Source organism: Phoxinus phoxinus, assembly GCF_949152265.1.
Source record: "Phoxinus phoxinus genome assembly, chromosome: 25".
NCBI lineage: Eukaryota > Metazoa > Chordata > Actinopteri > Cypriniformes > Leuciscidae > Phoxinus > Phoxinus phoxinus.
Window position 1 is genome coordinate 18,273,310 of NC_136900.1, and position 20,187 is coordinate 18,293,496.

Below are 20,187 nucleotides of genomic sequence, written 5' to 3' on the forward strand. Positions count from 1 at the left end.
AATGAATGTTCTTTTAGTAAATTATGTATGATTGTGTTCAGTACCATAAAACATTTGTTTCGAGAATAACAGTCAATGGGGTCCTTAAACTGTTTGGTTTACATATCGTCTTTTGTGTTCAGCAGCAGAAGAAGAAAAAAAAAACTTTTGGAACATCATGAGGGTGAGTAAATTATTGAATTTTCATTTTTGGGTGAACTATCCCTTCAAGTATGCAAAGTATCAGAGCACCTCAACACGATTAAGCCATCATCATTTTGTACAAGTAGACCAGTAGGCCCTACTGGTTTAAGGACAGACATGACTAGAAATAAGGAATCAATTTAGGAATTAATTTCCATCCATGATAAGGAAAAATGTTTTAAACAAACCTTCACAGTTTTATAACATTTATTTAAAAAAGACAAATACAAGATAATTACAGAAAAGTCATTTTTATTAACAATCAAGCACTTCAGACGGTCATGCATCAGTAAAGCAGCACATTGTGTTCCACTCTTCCACACGTCTGGAATGAGAACATTCAAGTTAAACCAGGGGCGACTAATGAGGATCAACCACCTGGATGTTTCAACTTGACTGGCACTTGGCCATAAACAATCACACAGAGATCAAAGCTATTGAGATCATTCTCAAATCCATCTTTGGATGAAACCCAAGACAAACTGGTGACATTCCACCACACCTTAAAGTCTTCAGCAGAGAAAATAACGTAAACGTGCATTAGATCTCCTTTCAATAATCGTGACCAAGTTTTATGTTCTATAAAAAGGCAAAGGTTTCAATAAACCAAAGCTGACAGGTAAACTTCAAGCCTGATAAGGCCAATGTACAAAAATACACGTAAATCAGATCTTTGGTTTTATATCGATACAGTACAGTATTCAAAAATTAGCCACCATTGATTTGCTAAATATGATAAATGATAAGAAAGGCCAGCACCCATTTATCACTACAAGGCATGATTGCAAACAAGTTTTTTGGCAGTTAACAAAAAGAGTGCATGTAGATTATCCAAGATAAAAAGGAAATGTATATCTATAATTAGTAATTAAATAAATATGAAACACCACCACCATATAAATAGCCCTCTGCTTACAACAGCAGTGGTCACAAAACCCTCCTCCAAAATGTAATACTTTGTTCACCCTATAAAGAAAGATTGGTCCTCCCACTTCAGTAACAAGTCAACAAGTCATTGTGGAACGTGAGCATGTCCAGATATTATATATATAAAAATAAAAAAAGGAATGTGATCTAAGAGGAAGCACTTCAAAGACGTGAGACCCAAAATTAATCTCAAATCTCAGCACGTATAGATTCTATAAGACATCTTGTCCTGTTTGGTTTCCATCATAGAATGTCCTCGACCTATCGCAGCTTTCTCCTCCTAAGGTATCCTCCGCGCTGGGACTTGTTCAAGCGCAGGCCCAGGCAGATGACCAGCTGGATGGGGGCCAGGACCGCGATCACCCAGCCCTGCGGGACACACAGATACGAAACAAGGTTAGGGTGACAAACATGCTCACTAGCTAGTTTCCATTTGGGATATCACATTAAAAGAAGCTGGATGGAAATTGCAAGATGCACAAACTACAAAAGAAACTCATTCACCAAAAAATTATTTGATGCGCATCAAAAAAAAGACATGCGACGGGATGGCGTAACTGGACCGATCTTTTTGCGCAGCATCTGAAACGCGGTTTTGGTTCTGAAATGCCTGAGCAAAATATATCAAAGTGTTTCGGCACTTTCTTACATGACTGCATTCCTAAACAGCAGGCATCCTCCTCCAAAAGGAAGCGAGTTTTGTCTGCGCGCTCTGAAGCGCAAGTAATTTATCTTAGTGATATTTAAGCTTAGTGACGGAAGTTTATCAGGAAGTGATTGTTCTCATCGACTCACTGAATGAAACTTAAATTCGCAACTTTGGATGAAAACATAGCTAATGATAGACTTTGACTTCTAATGATGATATTGAATTTGAGATTTGAGGCGAGACGTTCAGGCAGTCGTACCATGACGGCGTGAGGGAAATAGCCGTTGGTCTGGTCCTGCAGTCCCACAGTGCTCAGTTCAGCAGCCACGTAGCGTTCAGGGGTGGGCTTGTCTAGGGTTGGTTTCCTGATCCTCGTCATCTTGGTAGCCACAAAGAAAGGCAGCACACTCTGCGTCAGGGACAGAGAGGTTTCAATCATTTGTTATACATTAAAAACATTTCAGAGATTTTTTCAGTATAATAGGCTATGTATGCATATATGCATGCATTATCCATCCATCGTCAAATTTCTATAGCGCATTTAAAAGCAACAGAGTTGCACCAAAGTGCTGTACAACAAAGCATTGAGCATATAAAAAGAAAGCATAAAAAGAAACCATGCAGCATACAAAATACAATTTCCTAAATATAAATATCTGCCCTACTTTTTCCCTCCATTTAATAATATGGCACATTACAGAAGTAAAGTAGCATTTAATGACAGTTTTCTCACCTGGATGATGATGCCTTTGCTCTTGTACTCTGCATTAAGTCCACGTGAGAAGTAGTCCACAAAAGCCTGTAGAAAGATGACAAGTAAAAATCATCCTCCAAAAAACCCCAAAACATTTAAAATCAATCATTTCTAAATGCACCAAGTGAATTTAAGCATTGTCACATTATAATGTACAGTATGAAAATGGTATACTCACTTATATTTTATACTCAGATTTGCACATTTAATAGTGTTATTAAATTAAAGTTTTTAAAGATTCACTTTAAGTGAGCGTTAGATGATGGCAAAGGTAATCTAAATGTAAAAATAGAAAACAAAATGTGCACAAACTATTAAATACACATTATCGACCAATACTAATAAATAAATAAATATAATACCACCAAATTTTAAAACAATTGTATGAACAAGTTAACTTCAGATTGTTTCCGTATAAAAACGTTTTATTTTATTTCTTTCCGAAACAATTGAGTACTGCTTTTTCTGTGAAGAACATTGTGAAGTCACTTGCCTTGGTGGAGGAGTAGATGGTCAGCAGTGGAAGGGGGAACATGCCACTGGCAGAGGAGATATTGAGGATGACACCTTTAGCACTGCAATGAAAAAAAAAAAAAAACACCGATCACGTTTGACATTGACATCACATAAAGGTCTTTTTTCCAGCTGTGGAAACCTGAAAGCAGCCCTCACATCAACACACGTCTAATGATGGTCGCCATGCGTGTTGCCATGGCACCAGTTCTCATGCAGTACCCCTGCAGCAGAGTGCTGGGGAGTGCAGGGGGCTGGACCTATTTGTACAAAATTTGCCCATCTCCGTTATTGGCCCCAGAGTTGCATGTGACTTCAGAGTGGCCAATCGAAACAGTGCATTGTTGCTTTTCAATTTTACACAAAGAGTCGGGAGGGGAGCGACACTCAGGAAAAACCCTGTTTTGAAAAAGCTGCACTGAATTCCCTTTTAGTGACAATGGGCGTGTTAGGAATTCCAGTCGCAAATAATGAAACATCAGGACTCACCTTGCCTCCATTCTGGGCAGAACCAAACGAGTCATCTGGCAAAAAAAAAAAAAAAAAAAGTGTTACTCCAAATTGACATTAAAAATCTGAAATGCTAATATAGAGATTGAGAGAGAGAGAGAAAATGTGTGGGTGGTGAACACGAGGAGCATTGGTAGAGCTCAGCAAAACAGAGAGAGAAAACAGGTACAAAAGGAGTACATCAAAGTGGTCATGTTGCAGTACTTTTAAAATTAGAATTTTCAAAATGAAGAATTCCAGAGCCCTTCGGCAGCAAAATGTGTTTGCGTCTACTTACTTGGCACACTGAGGTGATGTTGACATTGATCATGGTGGTGATGAACTGCAAACAGAAATGAAAGGGTGAATATTTCTTCACAGTAATGTGGCTACTAATATGTAAACCTCCTCAAATAAAGTAGTTACTCACGTTTTCCAAATCAGGGATGTGGAGGTAGAATTCGGGGTATGTATAGGAGATTCCCACATTGTTAACTATGGATCAAGAGACAAAAATAGAGGATTAGATGTGGTTGAATGCGATTGAGAATGTGTATCTGAAATGTTCCAAGAATCACCACTATGTGGCGATAAAGCGTCACGATTGAGATGAGAACTGGACAAAAAAAAAAAAAAAAAACTCAAATCACGATTTCAGGTAAAAAAAAAAAGAAAAGAAAAAAACCCTGAGGATGAAGACAGAGAATCGTGAATGAAACTTGTGCGCGTGTTAGCTTTCTGACAAGAGGTTTGTGTTACTTTCAAGGCTCTGCATAGAGAGAATTTTCTTTTGAACTAACCAAGGATTCCAATCTCCAGTCCAACAAGACCCTTTTCGATTTTAGGATAGATATCAGCCTGACTGTAGTCCACTGCGATGGTTTTGGTCTCCACCTTATATGTGCTTTCTGTAATCAGAGACACAAAAGACATTAAACGCAGAGAAAAAGACGCAAAGTGCTGAAGACCCGCTAATATTGGCATTGGAGAACTCGGTCCAAGATCAGGCATCCCTGCTATTGCTGCTGTTCTAAAAATAACTTCTCTGGGACTTTGCCCATTGCACCAAAACACAGATTTCTGGCCAGCAGGGGGCGCTGCGTACCAAGAAAAAGCTGTCAGAGGAACTTCCTACATCTCCCCCTTCTCCTCGGCTTGTTTGATGTGCCTGCAGCAATTAGAATTTATTGTCCAAAGGCTCATTTGTCTAAACACTGTTCCGCTGAGTTATGAGAGGAAAATTCCTCTCAGGTCTTGCAGCGAGAAGCATTTTTTATATATATTGAAGGGTTATTTTAAGAACAAGAACACACACATAAACGAGCTCCAAAGACTTTTGTCCTAGGGGCTTGTGGGATACTGCTGCTACCTGTGACTTATAACACCCTAAATTGAGGGTGATCAATGCAAATGTTAGGTTTGGCAAATTTCATCCCGGTTCGTGACTAGCCATAACCTTCCTCTCCATTCTGTGTTGCTAGCATGACTGTGGTACCGGGTTTTTCAGCCTTCTAACCTCAGCAGTTAAGTGCTTGCATTTAAGACTGCTAAAAAGTTGATTTTTAATAAGATTTTATAGTTAAAACATTTTAAAAACTGCATCAGCATATAGCTTAAATGAGTCCTTTCCAGAGCTGATGATAGGCCAGTAAGACAAGGCATTGGTAGTTCATCATTCAGTACACACACTGAGGCCAAATAAGTACAAGACAAATCCTATTCACACTCACAGCCAGTCATGATTCATTTATACTAAAAGAAAATGGGAGGATGAAAAAAAATGTGCAAGTTATAAAAAAATAAATAAATACAGACAGAAGTACCTTGAACACTTTGAGAGGATGTGGGGGGGAATTAATAATAATAATAAATTCAACACTATTTTATATAATATATATATACACACTATACAATATTTACAAATTCAGTGTAAAAAAAAAAAAAAAAAAAAAAAAAAAAGATCCAAAACAACAATTATGTATTGTGTTAAATTGTATTATAAAAACTCTGTTTGCTTCACTGCACAAAGAGATTGAAGAAGAAACTGCTTGCACACCAAAAGCCTCAAACGAATGACCACAGTACAATTAGATGCATAGTAGCGGAAACTAGTCATGCTCCACACATCCGACTGGTCTAAATGGTCGACGTTTGGTCATTTAGCACTCGGTCGGGACAGATGGAGAGACCGTCATGCTAAGTGTATCATGTGAGCACTGATCTAGCATCCAAGTAATTCACATTTACTGGAACAGGAAAGGCAAACAGTGGTTCGGCCTTATTCTGAGAAGTGTGGTGCATGACCCCTGGAGCTTGCGTGGACCTTTGACTGTGCACTCCTGCCAGACTGCATCAGCTCTGCGCCCAGCCAGTGAACCTGGCCCCCACCCTGCCTCTCAGGCCAGGGATAAAAATAAAGCCTGTTTCATTAACATCAGGAGGACTGTCTGTCATTCACAGAGATGAGCACTGCAGTTTGCCAACACACACACAGATGGCCAAACACTGACCGAGAGACTTTGCCACGTCGTCGAGCTTCTCCTGGGAACGGCTGATGAGCATCATGGAGAACCCTCGTCGAGCAAGCTGAGAAAGAGAAGAGTTTGAATCATCTCATTTGTGACCGAGAAACAATGCAAAGCATTTTTGCTAATAACTGCCATGAAAACTCCTAAAAGTGATCCATGTCAGCTTCTTTGGCTATTTTCAGGGCAAAGCCATATTGAGTATTAAAACAGAAACTACATGGGATATTCAAGACTATTTTTCCTGACTACACAGTAAAAAACGCAGTGTCAAATTAACACTTAAAGTGTTAATTTTAACACTACTCCGGATCATATATGGTCCCAATCTATCTAGAGTAAAAAGTACACCGTTTGTAGTGTTGAATTTACAGTGTTAATATAGCACCTTACAGTGTAGAAAAATTACACTTCGAGTGTAAAGTGTTACACTTACAATTGTTGTTTAAGTTTTACACTTGGGGGTTTTAACACCCCTGGTGTTGATTTAATTCCATTGGATTTACACTATTGGATTACACTATAAGTGTTATTTATAAAGTATTCTGTTCAGTGCAAAAACTATTTACACTATTATATAGTGTTAATGTACAAGATCAGACATAAAATCAAGAGTCTTCAGGCAGTTGTATAAATCCAAAGTTTATTTAACAAATAGGCAAAGTGGCTCCTTGATAACATATGCCAGATGTGTAAAGGTCAAATTATCACATTCATGAGGAGTTGCAAGAAAAAAAAGTCAATAAAAAACATAAAATCATGTTAATTTGCCTAGACATGAACGAATATGACAGGTAGATTTGAACAAGATTGCAGAAAACTACTTGTCGACAGTTGTGTAGCATCCATGAATGCAGTTCCCCTTTGTCCCATCAGCGACCAGGAAGTAGTATTTGAGTTTATTGCCATATCAGCATCACAGGCCGCGAGCAGGTATGCTGTGTGGTCTCTTCAATGCAGTCAAGGTGGTCTTGTATGCTGGTCCCTGCCAAAGACAAAAATAACACTCAGTCAGCTCTCCAATTGGCCGTCTTTATATTTGTTTTCCACAATACAATCAACACAAATGGCAATATTTTGAGGCAGACGATAGGCAGTGTGACAAATGTCCAAATTTACCTTTTTGGAGACGACAAGGTGTTGTTCAGCTTGATATGAGGACATCTTTCCAGGTCTCTTGCAGGAGTTGATGCAAGATCGCTGCCCCATTCTATATAACACGTGACAACTTCAGCAAAATGCATTCATGCATGAACGTGTATAGATAATCTTATTCTGAACTATAGTCTAACCTGAATCATCAGTTTCATCATCTTTCACAGCAGATTCTGCAGTCAATCAGGTCCTTGAAGGTCTTGGGAGAAGCCTTTCCAGGAACTTAGCGGAGGTCTTCTAACCAAAAATCAAAACAAAAACAATCAAACAGTTACATAGCATAATGACAACCATATCTCTCTCAGGAACAATTCTGTTCAGATGATTGTGTAGTCACAGAGTAGCACCGTTCACACCTGGCATTAACATTCATCTTGCACAAGCGAACAACTCGAAGTACAGGTGTAAACGCACCCAAGACGCATTGAGATTCGATTGTTCTGATGAGGTCTAGGCCACATTCTTTTATTAAAGGGATAGTTCACCCAAAACATTTTATTCAGTAATTTACTGACCCTCATGTCGTTCCAAACCCGCAAGACTTTCTTTAGTCTTTGAAACACAAATGAAGATATTTTGATGAAATCTGAAAGCTTTCTTTCCTTCCATTGACAGCTACACAACTACCACTTTGACGGTTCAAAAAGTTAACAAAGAGATCTTAAAACTAATCCATGAACCAAGCAGTTTAGTCCAAATTTTCTTTTTCTTCTGTTCATGTTGGTTGATTCATGTTTATATGTGAATAAAAGTCTAAATTCAATCTATTCATCACAAAGCAATCAAGTTTCTTCAGAAAATTTGGACTAAACGGCTCAATTCATATGGGTTCGTTTCATGATCTCTTTATGAACTTTTTGAAGCGTCAAAGTGGTAGTTGCGTGGAGTATTCTTGATACATTCATTTAAGTTTCGAAGATGAACTAAAGTCTTTTTGGGTTTGGAATGACATGAGGGTGAGAAATTACAACAATTTTACACTTGTGTGTCAACTAACCCTTTAACTTTTTGCAGTTTAATATCTTGAATTAACACAATGACATAGTGATTGATGTGTCATCATGAATTATGACAATCAAGATACATCAATCACCCAAGACACATGTACATTTCAGGTCTGAACAAAGGCATTGTGTGGTTGCCCAGTTAGGTTTAAATGTTTCATGTTGATTCGTCATGCATTAAAATTTGTACTGCACATAGATTAAAATATAATGACACTCACAATTCTGGATTCATCTTCAGCATTCTGTTGCTTTCGTCTTCATTTCTGTTGCTTGGTTTCTGTAGCAATCTCATGAGAGGAGCTTCCTTCACTTGACACTGGAGGGTTCTGGGCCAAATCTATTGAAAAAGGATTTGAAAAAAATATGTCAGTTGAGGCTAATATTTCCAAAATTCAGTAATGCAATACAATTTAAATTGGGGCTGTAAATAAGGTAAAAATAATTGTGATTACCCTTAGTTTCGATTATGCTGAGAGCTGTCTATAAAGCATGGGTGTAAAATTATTTATATTGCATTAATATGCATTTAATCTGATTATTGAATACATTTATATAAGTTAAATGAGTAATAAGGCATTAACTTGATTTTAATACGCATTTAGAATTTATTTTACCCATAATTTATTAATGGTATTTATAATGTGAACAGAACATAAAGATTCATATTATGAAATGCAGACAGATAAATAGTTAGGACATAATTTATCCCAAAATAACATGCAGTATGAATTGATAAAGACTGATTTCAAGCTAAAGTACCTGTATTCTCTGCCAGTGCATACGCAAATGTTACCTGTAAACTGAATTGGAAGACAGATGGATTTACAGATTAGCTTTAATGCACTTTCACAATGTTTGAAAAAAAAATTTGATGGGAAGTTCGTATGTTTGTGTCTTGACGCAGATATGACGACATGATATTCAGTGCTAAGAACAAACATACAGATATGTAATTCTCACTTAAACATAGGGCGAATAAAACGTTTTTAAACGCTCCCCCACCTCAGTCTACAAAAAAGTGCTTTTGTTGTTTGCACTGCGCGCTAATTTACAAGATACTTAAACGAGCTGTTAATAATGCGCATGCGTCACAAAAACGGAACTGTTAACGCGTTCATGTATAACACAGCAACTTTAATACACACAAAACGAATATAAACTTACCATTTGAAGAATTCTCTCATCTGCGCAGAAAAAAAGAAGCCCAAATGCTGCTGCTGTTTCAGACCTCCTCATCAACTTTAGTGCCAGGCTTGTCGTAAGACCGGTTGAGGCCTCGGCGCGACTGGAGGCGGGAAGGCTTTCATGAAGGCTGTCAACAAACCAAAATGAAATGAGCTAAAAAATATATTTGTAATACAAATATAATTTATAATACAAATGTATTTTAAACGTTAAATCACCTTCATCCAGGAAATCAAATCGTCATGAGAAACCTTCACATCCTTCTGTAACGTTACATCTCTGCATCTCATGAACTTGACGAGCTTCCTTAATCCTGACAAAAACGCGCAGTTTATCATTTCTAAATGTGTTCACCACCATATTTTACCAAAAATGTTAACAAGTGTATTTACTTTTTTATTTTAGACAGAAAAAAGCAATTCAACCTACCGTCTCGGTCGCATGAAGATAAAATGGCGTCGTCGTCTTTCGAGACAGCAGTCATCGAGGGGCGGAGTCAATACAATTCGGCGCCTTTTTGTTTTTGCACTTTCAGTGTAAAAATAAAATTACACTTGTAACTACACTGAAGAGGAGTGTTTTTTAACATTGTTGATTGTTAATTTAACTCTTTGGGAATTAATAACTTTTAACACTGCAATTTTTACACTGCCGATTTTACTGTGTAGACTAAATCTTTCCAAGGGTATCAACAATACTTTTTCCTCAGAAGTAGAAATATTACAATACAGTAAAAATTGACAGACAAATGAGCTTTTGACAAAAGTAAAATTTACAGCATTACATAGGTTAAATTTAGTTAAAATATTCTACTATTCACGTTAAATATGTAAAAACAAGTTCGCAGCGCTCGTTGTGTTCTGTCTTCCGGTTTGTATTTCCACAGCATGAAGGTAAGATCTTACGGATTTATGAAATAACCGCTCGTTTTAAAATCTACCCGGTATACTGACATTTGTTATGTCATCCACTTCAAACATTACAATGCTCAGGATTACTTTTGTTAACTGAACAATAAAGTAAGTCCACTTCAACTAATTACCCTTTGACAGCAATGCCATAGAACTATACAGAGCTACCGCAGAAACTGAAGTTCAAACTAAATTCTAAAGATGGCTGCGCGTTTGTTTCTCTGGCGCATAAAGTCCATGTACTCATTTTCAAAATATTTCCGTTTGAGAATTCTGAACAGCACGGCAACCGTAGCTCGACCAATGGCGTGTGTTTGGGGGCGGGGCAAGCTGTTTGTTTGACCAATGACACGAGTCTATTGTCTGAGGGGAAACCTGTCTGAAAGCAGTCATGCTTTCCCATTTTACACAATGGTGGATTACTCCAATGACTTTTAACGGTTATGAAAAAGCCAAAGACGAAGCTTGAAGTTAGCTTTGGAGTGAGCAGTGACTTGAAAGAACTGTACGAGTTATGAGGTAACAGGTCTTTTTCCACCAATAGTCTTCTAGTCACCCTCCTTCTCTTGGCCTCAGAGTGAAACCTCTGTCTTGTGATGAGTCACTGTGCTTTCCGTGGAGCGAAGAGATAAATAAGAAGAGAAACCCTTACCTCCTCCGCATAGGATTTCCCAATCCCATCCGTGGCTCCCGTCACAACTAGAAAAAGTAGAAAGAAATAGACAGGATCAGTTTGCGGCAGCTCAAATTTCACCAAAAACAAGCTTATCAAAAGGGACATTCAGGGCAAACTGGTTATCGGATGGTTCAAATCAAAACAACCTTACACCTGCTAAACTTCCAACTTTATTGATATCAACACTTCCTATATTTGAGCTTCACATGCAAAGACTGTTTAAAGTATCCATTTGTAGGTTGATTTCCCTGAAAAGTGTAAGCACTGACTGTGGCATTTTCAAAACAATTCTTTGACGTTAAAATACTTGTATAAAGCCAACAATTGGCCATTTCTATCAAGTTGATATCCTCAAAAAGTGTACACACCGACAACAAAACATTACTCTGTTGTTTGAAAATACTAACAAACTCGACACAGTAACACTGGGTCAACCAATGGCGTGGGTTTGGGGCGCCCAGACAGCAAGTGTCAGCCCAGAAGCGGCCCATATCTGGTAGGCGGGGAATCCACATGTGCCAGATCTGGCCCGTATCTGGGCAGACACCATGTTGCTGTCTGGGGAGCTATGCATTTGACCAATGGCAGACAAGAACAGCGTTCAGGAAACTGGTTGCTTTTAATAAGATCTCATATCAGAGCTTAATATATATTTTAAAAAAAACCTAAGAAAACCATTTGTAGGTTGATTTTCTCAAAAAGTATAAACACTGACTCCAAGGCATTATCAAAAAAAAAAAATTAATTTCACAATTCCGACCGACAACACTGCCTCAACCAATTGCATGAGTAGGGGGCGGGGCAATCTGTGCAAACAATGTTTGAAAACGGTCATATTTGACATTCCATTTAGTGATGCTAGCAGCACAGAAATGACACCCTTCACATTTATGATTACGCGTTAAAAGCCTGCACAATGAAATATTACTAATACAACTAGGATCATCTCAATGTCCCATAGTGCTCTTGTTTTACAAAACACACATGGAAACACAAAAAAGCAAGCAATAAGACAAAATGTGTGATGTTGATCAAAGTGTGGCATGGGCAGTGGTCATTGGCAAGAACAGGGCTGTGGGGGAGAGAACGGGGGGTTATGACGTCTGTAGAGCACGACAGCACAGGAGGGGTGAGGAGGGATCCTGGGGGCTGCTAAAAATAGAAACCAGAGGGAGACTGCGCAAAGTCAGATGTGGGTAGAAAGTGAGAGAGCACGACAACGGGAGTGAGAGCACTGGATCGAAAGAGAGAAGGAACAAAAGAAGGTGATTCACAAGCTCCTTTTCAAACTCATCCCAAGAATGAAGCACGCTCCTGTTTTGTCTCAATGGGACAAATTACATTACAGAGATAGTTCCGCCCGAAATTACATTTATGTCATCATTTACTCACCATCATGTTGTTTCCAACCCCGCCTGGTTTTCTTGCGTGAAACAAATGATAATATGAGTAATGTCTGTTTTTTGTGTGTGTGTGTGTTTTGCAGAAGTAATTAATTCAGGTTTTGAACAACATGAGGGTGAGTAAATGAAAATTAAAAATTTGAACAGCTTGCGAGGATAGTGCTGAAGAAAAAAAAACCCATGTTATGGAGAGCTAAAATCTTGTATAAACACTTCATTTGTTTGACAAAATAAAATAAATGTTCTCTCAAAATGTCAGAACAAAGAGTAACTTCCTCACCAAGATTGGGTTATAGACACGGAGGTGGCAAGCATATGCTCGGCCACACTGTAAAAAAAAAAAAAAAAAAATCAATAATTTAAAATACATTGCTTTAACTCAATTCTCCAAGTTGAGTATACTTTAAGGCAGCAACTTTTTTTGTTTTACAGTGCACACTGTGGGCCATCAATCCAGCCTCTATACTGTCAACCAGCATCAAAAATTGACAACCAACTGTCAATTGACAATCCAAGACTAACCAACATATCAGGGACCATTCAGAAGATAATTTAATGCAGAAGACATATCATAAACCGACTGCTGCCCATCAAAACCCAAGCCTAAAGGTTTCAAATGTTTTTTTTTTTTTTTGCAGCAATGCCATAGAACACCATTTTTGGTTTCCCAAATGAGCCTTTCAGTTAACGGTTAATAATAATTTAAAGGTTATTTTATTGGCATCAATGGTTATGAAGAACCTGAGAGTGTAGCATGAACAGTATTAGCAAGATGCTACACAAAAGCATGAAACAAATGATTAAAAACAGGCCCAGAAGCAGCTCCCTTTGCAAGAGAGATGGCACGAGCAGTCGTGCTCGAGTACATTCACGAACAGTACGTTCAGAAATACGGAGGCGCACAGGCGCACTGGCTCTCCTCCGACTCTATATTCCTGAGCTAAAAAAAGCAGCCGAGTGAGTAAAAATAGCTGCCTTGTCTGGAACAGCCGCAGCACTTGAATACCAACAAGATGCTGCCCGCTCACCCTCAATCTCTCTCTCTCTCTCTTTTTGCATCCCAGCTCATTGTAGAGCCTTCGGTACGAGAGAAAAAAAGAAAAGAAAAAGCAGACCGGTTCTTATGGACCAGAGATGTTATGCTTGCAGCAGAGCGGAGGACAATCGGGAACGAAAACCGTGCTTAAAGGGATAGTTCACCCAAAAATGAAAAGTGTCACTTACTCACCCTCATGTTGTTCCAAACCTGTATGAGATTCTTTCTTCTGTTGAACACAAATTATGATATTTTAAAGAATGTTGCGAACCAGACAGTTGACGGCACCCATTCCACAGTGTTTATGTTTCCGTCTGGTTACCAACATTCTTTTAAATAACATTGTGTTCAACAGAAGAAAGAAACTCATACCGGTTTGGAACACCTTGAGGGTGAGTAATTAACGACATTTATTTTCTAGGTGAACTATACTTTTAAAAACAGGGGTGGCAATGTATAGATATAGCTAGTGTAGCGCAATTAAAATGAGGGGGATTCGGCCATCCACATTCAGACCGCTACTGTATGCAATCTGTCGCATCACTCTCTCTCTCCCTCAATGAATGAACTGTTCTCGTTCTTGGCTCAGTAGCACTGCAGAATGATAACACCTCCGCCCACTCCCCCCAAAGCAGCATCGTGCTTTAAATAGCACAAGCCAGTCACATGGCCAGCAGAAAAAAAAAAAAAAAAAAAAAACACCCCTACACACCAGAGCAGTTCAGCACCCAAAATAGCATCTATACTTGGATAAAGGTGGATTGAAGGAAAAAAAAAAAAAGGAAAAAAGTGGGGGTGAGGGTGCAATATCAGAAATAGCAGCAAAAAGCCACATGCGTACCAACACACAAAAAAGTGCAAAATCAATAGTTCTCCTCGCAACAGTCTCCTTGCAAAAAAAAATAATTAGACCAGAAAAGGCCAGACATAATTCAAAACATCTAAACATAGACCTGGTATATTTTTGGACACCAGTGCAGAGGTAGATGTTTTTTTCTAGGGAAGAGATGCATTAAATATGTGCAAACGTAACACGGACAACTACCGGTAATGTCAAAGTACTGTATGAAATTAGACATTTTTGTAAGCTGCACCATGAAAGTGTGTGTATGTGTGTGTAATGGTTAAAATTAGTGTCTTTTAAATTTTAGCCGAAGAGATCCAAATAAACGTCTGCTAAACGCTGCTCACAATAGTAGGTCGGAATGGGATGTGAATTGTAGGTGTAATGTTAAACGCCAGATGGAAGATTTCCTTTTCCAGGAAATAAATAAATAAATGGAGCAGAGTCGTGACAGAAGAGAAAAAGGGAGGGTGGGGGTTCGCAGAGGGCGAACAAACAGATTCAGGAGGGGGGGGGGGGATTCTTACTGAGGGGGATGAGCAAGAGATGGAGGATGGAGATAGGCTTAGACAGCGAGAGGAGGAGAGAGAGGGGGGGGGGTGCAATTTTACCCAGCATCCTCGTCGGCTACGGCACGTGGCAACAAGCGTGTTAGTCACATGAACGGCAGCGTTCTCTTTGAAGACCCCCACCTCTTCAAAGAACAGTCACACGCTGTCATCATTCAAGGGCTCACACATTCACAAGTTGCGGAGCCGACATTCACTCTCTCACACGAATACGTTTCATTCACATTGTCCCATTTAGCTAGCATGAATGGGCTAATGTTGCTATTCACAAACTTGTGCATATTCAGTATGCATGAAAATAATAATATGCTCAGCATTTCTAACAAGCCAACATGCCGGTAAGTCTCAACTAAAACCGAGAAAGGCCCGGATTTTAAACTGAAAAACCTTTGATTTGAATGTCAAAGCAAGTTTGTGTGACAATCGCCCCCATCCCCATGAATGACTGCAGCTCTATTACATAACTGAGATTTTCAAACACATTCAGTGTACTAAGGATGAAGTGAGCCACTGGAGGACCAGAGAGAGAGAGAGAAAGGGGCTCTAATTCTGGCTTCCTTGCTCTGCTCGGTCAGCATCACAACTCTGCTGAGAGAAAGGCCAGCCTACCTTGTTCACACAGTACACTGCACCAGTCATAGAAACCTAAAAATACTAAGACTCTTACAGTTCTTATACACTGATGGACTGGAAGAGATCAAATGTGGCTTCTTAATGTAATTTAGGTTGCTTGCATCTATGATCTACGACATTTAAATGTCACGGATCCTGTCAAAAACATGTCCGGATCATGTCACCCAAATTAAAAATAAGAAATCACATTTTGCTGCTTAAAGAAAATGCATTTCTTGAAAATAATGATGATAATTGCCATATATATATATATAGGGTTGGGTTAGTGACGTCCATTATCGACCCAAACATAGGTTGAAACAGCCCAGCTTTTTATTTTAAGTGCACACAATGTACATAAAATTAAACCTGACATTGTGGCAAATGTTTGTATTGCCTTTATATTGGGTTTAAATAAATTAAGAAGATGACAAGAATCACCAATGATAATTTAGGGAAAAAATGTTCATATTTTTAGTCAATGCAAAATAAATCTTAATTGATCTAAAATAAATGTATTTTATGCTAAATATAAATTCAGTCATTTTGGTGCATGGGATTCAACTTTGGAAACATCAGATTAATATCTAATGCATATCCGATGCTTAGTAAAAAAAAAAAAAAAGTGACAGATTTATTTTAAGCTTTAACAGTTCTAAAACACATCTGGGATTCCTTATTACAGAGGAAACCCAGACTTTTATACTGCATTATTTTATATGTATAACTTATAATGCTAAGAGATAGAGAAGCCACATCTGACTAATAAAAATGGTCAAAAAAAAAAAGTGCTTCCAATCCTACAAGCACGTCATGCACAATAACTAAACCACAGGCTTACAACCATGGTGGTGCAGTTCCCAAGAAAGACACCAGGAGTCTCCCGTAAGCGTCTCAGGCCAGGAATGCCTTGCTTTTCTACAGGAACACCACAGGGCCTTTCTCATACATAACATTCCACTTCATGACTCACCTCCTAGCTACTGCATAGTCAGCACATTAGATCTTCAAAAACACATCATTTTTGAGATTGTCTCATCATACCGTCAACATGCAAAGACACAAGTCTGTAAGATGATGCACTTAGCAAGAGAGGAGGCGGCGGAGACCGCAAACGTGTCTAAGAAGCATCAGTTACACTCATACTGACGTGGAAAGTTTCGAGATCAGGAAACGCACTCTTGTTCAACCTGTGCTTCTGGATTGACAGGAACTCGTTTTCCCATCTTCACTTGCTCACCGCCACCTCTAAACCGCGCACGTTAAACTGAACGAGTCCGACTGGTACCCTGGTTTTTTTTTTGTGGGTTTCAGGGAGTGGCATTCATCAGCTTCATTTTTGACATCACACTTACAGAATGTACAGAAAGGAAATAGTTCTAAAAGTAAAAGGGAGTGGTTTTGCCAAGAGAGCAACGAGGTGATTCTTCTTATACCGAGGAAATGTGCAGGTCATATTCACTCCAATCAAGAGAAACAAGAATTTTTTTGCTTAAAATGAAACCAATTTTTTTTTTTTTTTTTTTTATTTCCATGACATTAAAGACTTCTCTTTTGTCTAAACGTTTAGCAGTTTGTCTAAACTCAACATAATATTTTGAGTCTGTTGATTTAACCAATCTCCTACATTGTATTAATTTTTTTATACATTTCAATTAACTCAATATCGTTCAGCTAAAACCAACAATACATTTTACAGTGCAAAAAAAAAATGCATTAAAAAAAATGTTATTTGAATTGTGAAACATGTTTACACCATGATAGTCTAAAATAATGGGGAGAGTTAAAGTAAAATCAGCACATTAATGTAATGGTAACACTTTACAATAAGGTCTCATTCATTAACATTAATGTATTAACTAACAAGGAGCAATACATTTGGTACAGTATTTATTAATCTGGGTTAATGTTAGTTAATAAAAATCCAGCTGTTCATGTTAGTTCATAGAGCGTGCTGCGTGAACTAATGTGAACAAATACAACATTTTCTTTTAATAATGTATTAATAAATGTTCAAATTAACTAAGATTAATAGGCTAAACGCTGTCGAAGTATTGTTAATTATTAGTTAATGTTGTTAACTAATGAAACCTTATTGTAAAGTGTTACCAATTTAATAAGATAGTGAGTAAAATGCATTATTGTCCCAAAAAAACAATGTCACAGTCCTCAATTCATTGTTTCTATACAGGCAAAATTCGTTAGAATTGGTCTGTTTTATTTTTTACATGTTTGAAAAATTGGCTCTAAATCCGGTAAGTTTGGTAACCTACCTTTAACCTACATTCAACAGAAAACCACATTGCTCACAGGTGATGTAATTGGTTCTTGCTATCGGTTATCAAACACTTAATCAGTAAAAAACAACAAAACAAAAAAAAACAGGCTGACTTTTACACAAAATATAATTGCTTATTTTTGGAGAGAATTATCACAGGAACATTTTATTGGCAGGTGAGAAAACCCCAAACATCTAAAAGGTTGTAGGTTCAAACCTGCTGACAAGTGGTACTTTGAAAATAAAGATATTAGCTGGCATTCGATAAAAAAATTAATAAAAAGAAAATAGCTCAGAATCAGCACACTCACTATAAGATAATTCGCTCTGAACGTGCAATAACCGAGTCGACCGCTAGGGGCGTTGAGTGCTGGTGCACCTGCTGCCTAAATAGACAACATCCAAGGCAGTGAAAGACTGTGGCATGATGAGCCATTTCGAAATCTTCCACAGTGTGATGAGTTTTGAAGTAACATTATTGAAAGTGCGATTACGGTGTCTGGAGAAAATCTTCGCACTGAACCTCAAGGCTTTTGTACATTTGAGCATCATCACAAGTCTCCCCTCACATGCCGCACGTGGTATGGACCCGCATTATAATTAAGATTGGCGTTTTAAACTGCGTCATGTTGCCAAAAACCAACCTGAGTGCCCTAGTGAGGGGATGAAGCAGACAACAGCGGCCAAAAAAGGCATCAAGTAGAAGACCAAACCGCATTTTACCCACGAAAGCAGTGTGGAAAAGAGCGTTTGTCGGGACAAACACTGACACGCGCAGCCGGTAAAACTGGATAACTGGGTCAGGCCAGGCATAAACGATTGAGGAAAAACTAGAAATGAATAAAATAAACCTGGATTTAGCGAAATATCTGGTTGAATATTAAGCATGCGTTTGAAATAAAATATAAGATTTAGAAATAATGTTGTATAAACTTTTTATCTAATTGGTGGTATTTGACCGAACATAATAAGAGCAAGCTTATAAAAAAACGTCAGATTTAAATACCTGAATGACTCATAGTGACATGCTTTCTGCGCATAATATATGAATGTATGGCGCAATCAGTCAACCTGAGACACACGTCGCCTCCATTGACCATACGCATAAAATACTAATGCCTCAATTAGTCTGCTGATCCAATCTTTCCTTAAGGATAATTAAACGTACGTGAGAGGTATTCCTCCCTTCGTAAACTGTCACAATAACGTGTTATATTAAATCTGATGCGCAAAAAAAGTTACAATTATTAGTTCCCTCCCCCCAAATCCATGAAGTTGAGCTTTATTTAGTTTAAGGCTGCGCCAAATGCGCACAACATTTATCCCACCCATCATGTCCTGCCAGAGCAGGAGCTCATTCCCAAAGCATGTCGTTCAACTTACCTGCCCATTTTCCCAATTTGGGAGAGATCAAATCCCCGTTTCCCAGCACCCATATCCTAAAGCCAGTGATAACCAAGTACAACAGCCACAGAGCCAGCGAGGCCGTGGTGAGTGCGCCGACCCAGAAGATCGCTCTGTCGGCAGGCTGTAGCGTCTCCACCACGGTTAACGACTCCATGTCTACGGCTGGCTGTGCGTGGTGGTGGAGGACCTGCAAAATTAGCCGATATGCACTGCTTTAAAAGCTTCAACGTGTGCGCCCCTTTATAAGCAGGTTGTGGCATCACACCCCTACAACTCCTCTAACATACTAGTCTATCCAGATTTAAGTGCACACCTCCCACATACTCCATCGCCGCCCATGCGAGCCCACGTCCATTGTTGATTGGTCGAAACTCGCGTCCGTAAATCGAAACTTACCGCTTATTGGCCACCGCGCGCGTCAATCACAAAGAGCCAATTCTCATTCATTCGGTTGCCTGTTTCAATGGGGCGGGACCAAAACTATTCTGCGAGAGAAGCGATTGGACAAACATTACGGTAACCTCCATTCAAATAATTTAATTGGTTGTGATTCAGAACTGTTTTTTCTGTTTCAGTCAGGGTTACGAAACCTCCAAACCCACGCGTCCAACGATCACCCCCCACACTGTTTTATGAATGAAGGTTGTTACTTATTTGCCACGAGGACTCATATTGTCCCGCCCCCGCTGAGCAGTCGCTACGATTCTATTGGTCGGCACGAACGTCAGTCACATTCATTCATTCGCGCTGTCACACCAATGAGTCATACTCCGAGAAAAAAAGGACTGGCATGCTTATTTGCGGCATTTTTCTTCGACAGGCACATGTATGACTCGATTTTTCCACTTTCTTGGTTCTCCGAACTGTCCGAAGCACATAACAACGTTTGTGCATTAACTAAAATCCCTCAAATCCGCTTGTTTGCACAGTGCAAAATAAAACGTTATTAATATTTTGAATATCGAAAAGTCATTGTTTTAAGAATAAAAGTGTGCATATACATCCATAGGACACATAGCCTACCGTTCAGTTCAGTTCCTACATTAGCCTACATAAATGCATGA

At 38.7% G+C, this 20,187-nt stretch overlaps 1 protein-coding gene and 1 long non-coding RNA gene across 2 annotated transcripts; both read right to left on the reverse strand.

Annotated features, from left to right (window-relative positions):
- Positions 1-348: 348 nt before the first annotated feature.
- hsd17b12a (hydroxysteroid (17-beta) dehydrogenase 12a) lies at positions 349-19,419 on the reverse strand. Its single transcript, XM_079604477.1, has 11 exons — positions 19,100-19,419; positions 10,951-10,997; positions 6,026-6,101; positions 4,316-4,423; positions 3,946-4,010; positions 3,814-3,858; positions 3,516-3,550; positions 3,007-3,088; positions 2,493-2,558; positions 2,019-2,168; positions 349-1,479 (listed from the first exon to the last, which is right to left on the reverse strand). The coding sequence occupies exons 1-11, from the start codon at positions 19,275-19,277 to the stop codon at positions 1,372-1,374; spliced, it is 960 nt and encodes a 319-aa protein (XP_079460603.1). The 5' UTR covers positions 19,278-19,419; the 3' UTR covers positions 349-1,371.
- Positions 6,669-9,930, reverse strand: LOC306994132. Its single transcript, XR_013796622.1, has 8 exons — positions 9,817-9,930; positions 9,606-9,700; positions 9,367-9,514; positions 8,962-9,002; positions 8,421-8,539; positions 7,333-7,429; positions 7,160-7,250; positions 6,669-7,025 (listed from the first exon to the last, which is right to left on the reverse strand). It is a non-coding gene; the product is annotated as an uncharacterized lncRNA (long non-coding RNA).
- Positions 19,420-20,187: the final 768 nt, after the last annotated feature.

What these genes read in the sequence shown, in the direction of transcription:
- hsd17b12a (XM_079604477.1), bottom strand. Translation starts at nt 19,277, where the DNA reads ATGGAGTCGTTAACCGTGGTGGAGACGCTACAGCCTGCCGACAGAGCG. An exon ending in GGAAATCCTATGCGGAGGAG is followed by an intron (nt 6,102 to 10,950) that starts GTAAGGGTTTCT and finishes TCTCTTTCTCAG; the next exon opens with CTTGCTCGACGAGGGTTCTC. An exon ending in ACTGGAGATTGGAATCCTTG is followed by an intron (nt 4,011 to 4,315) that starts GTTAGTTCAAAA and finishes CTTGATCCATAG; the next exon opens with TTAACAATGTGGGAATCTCC.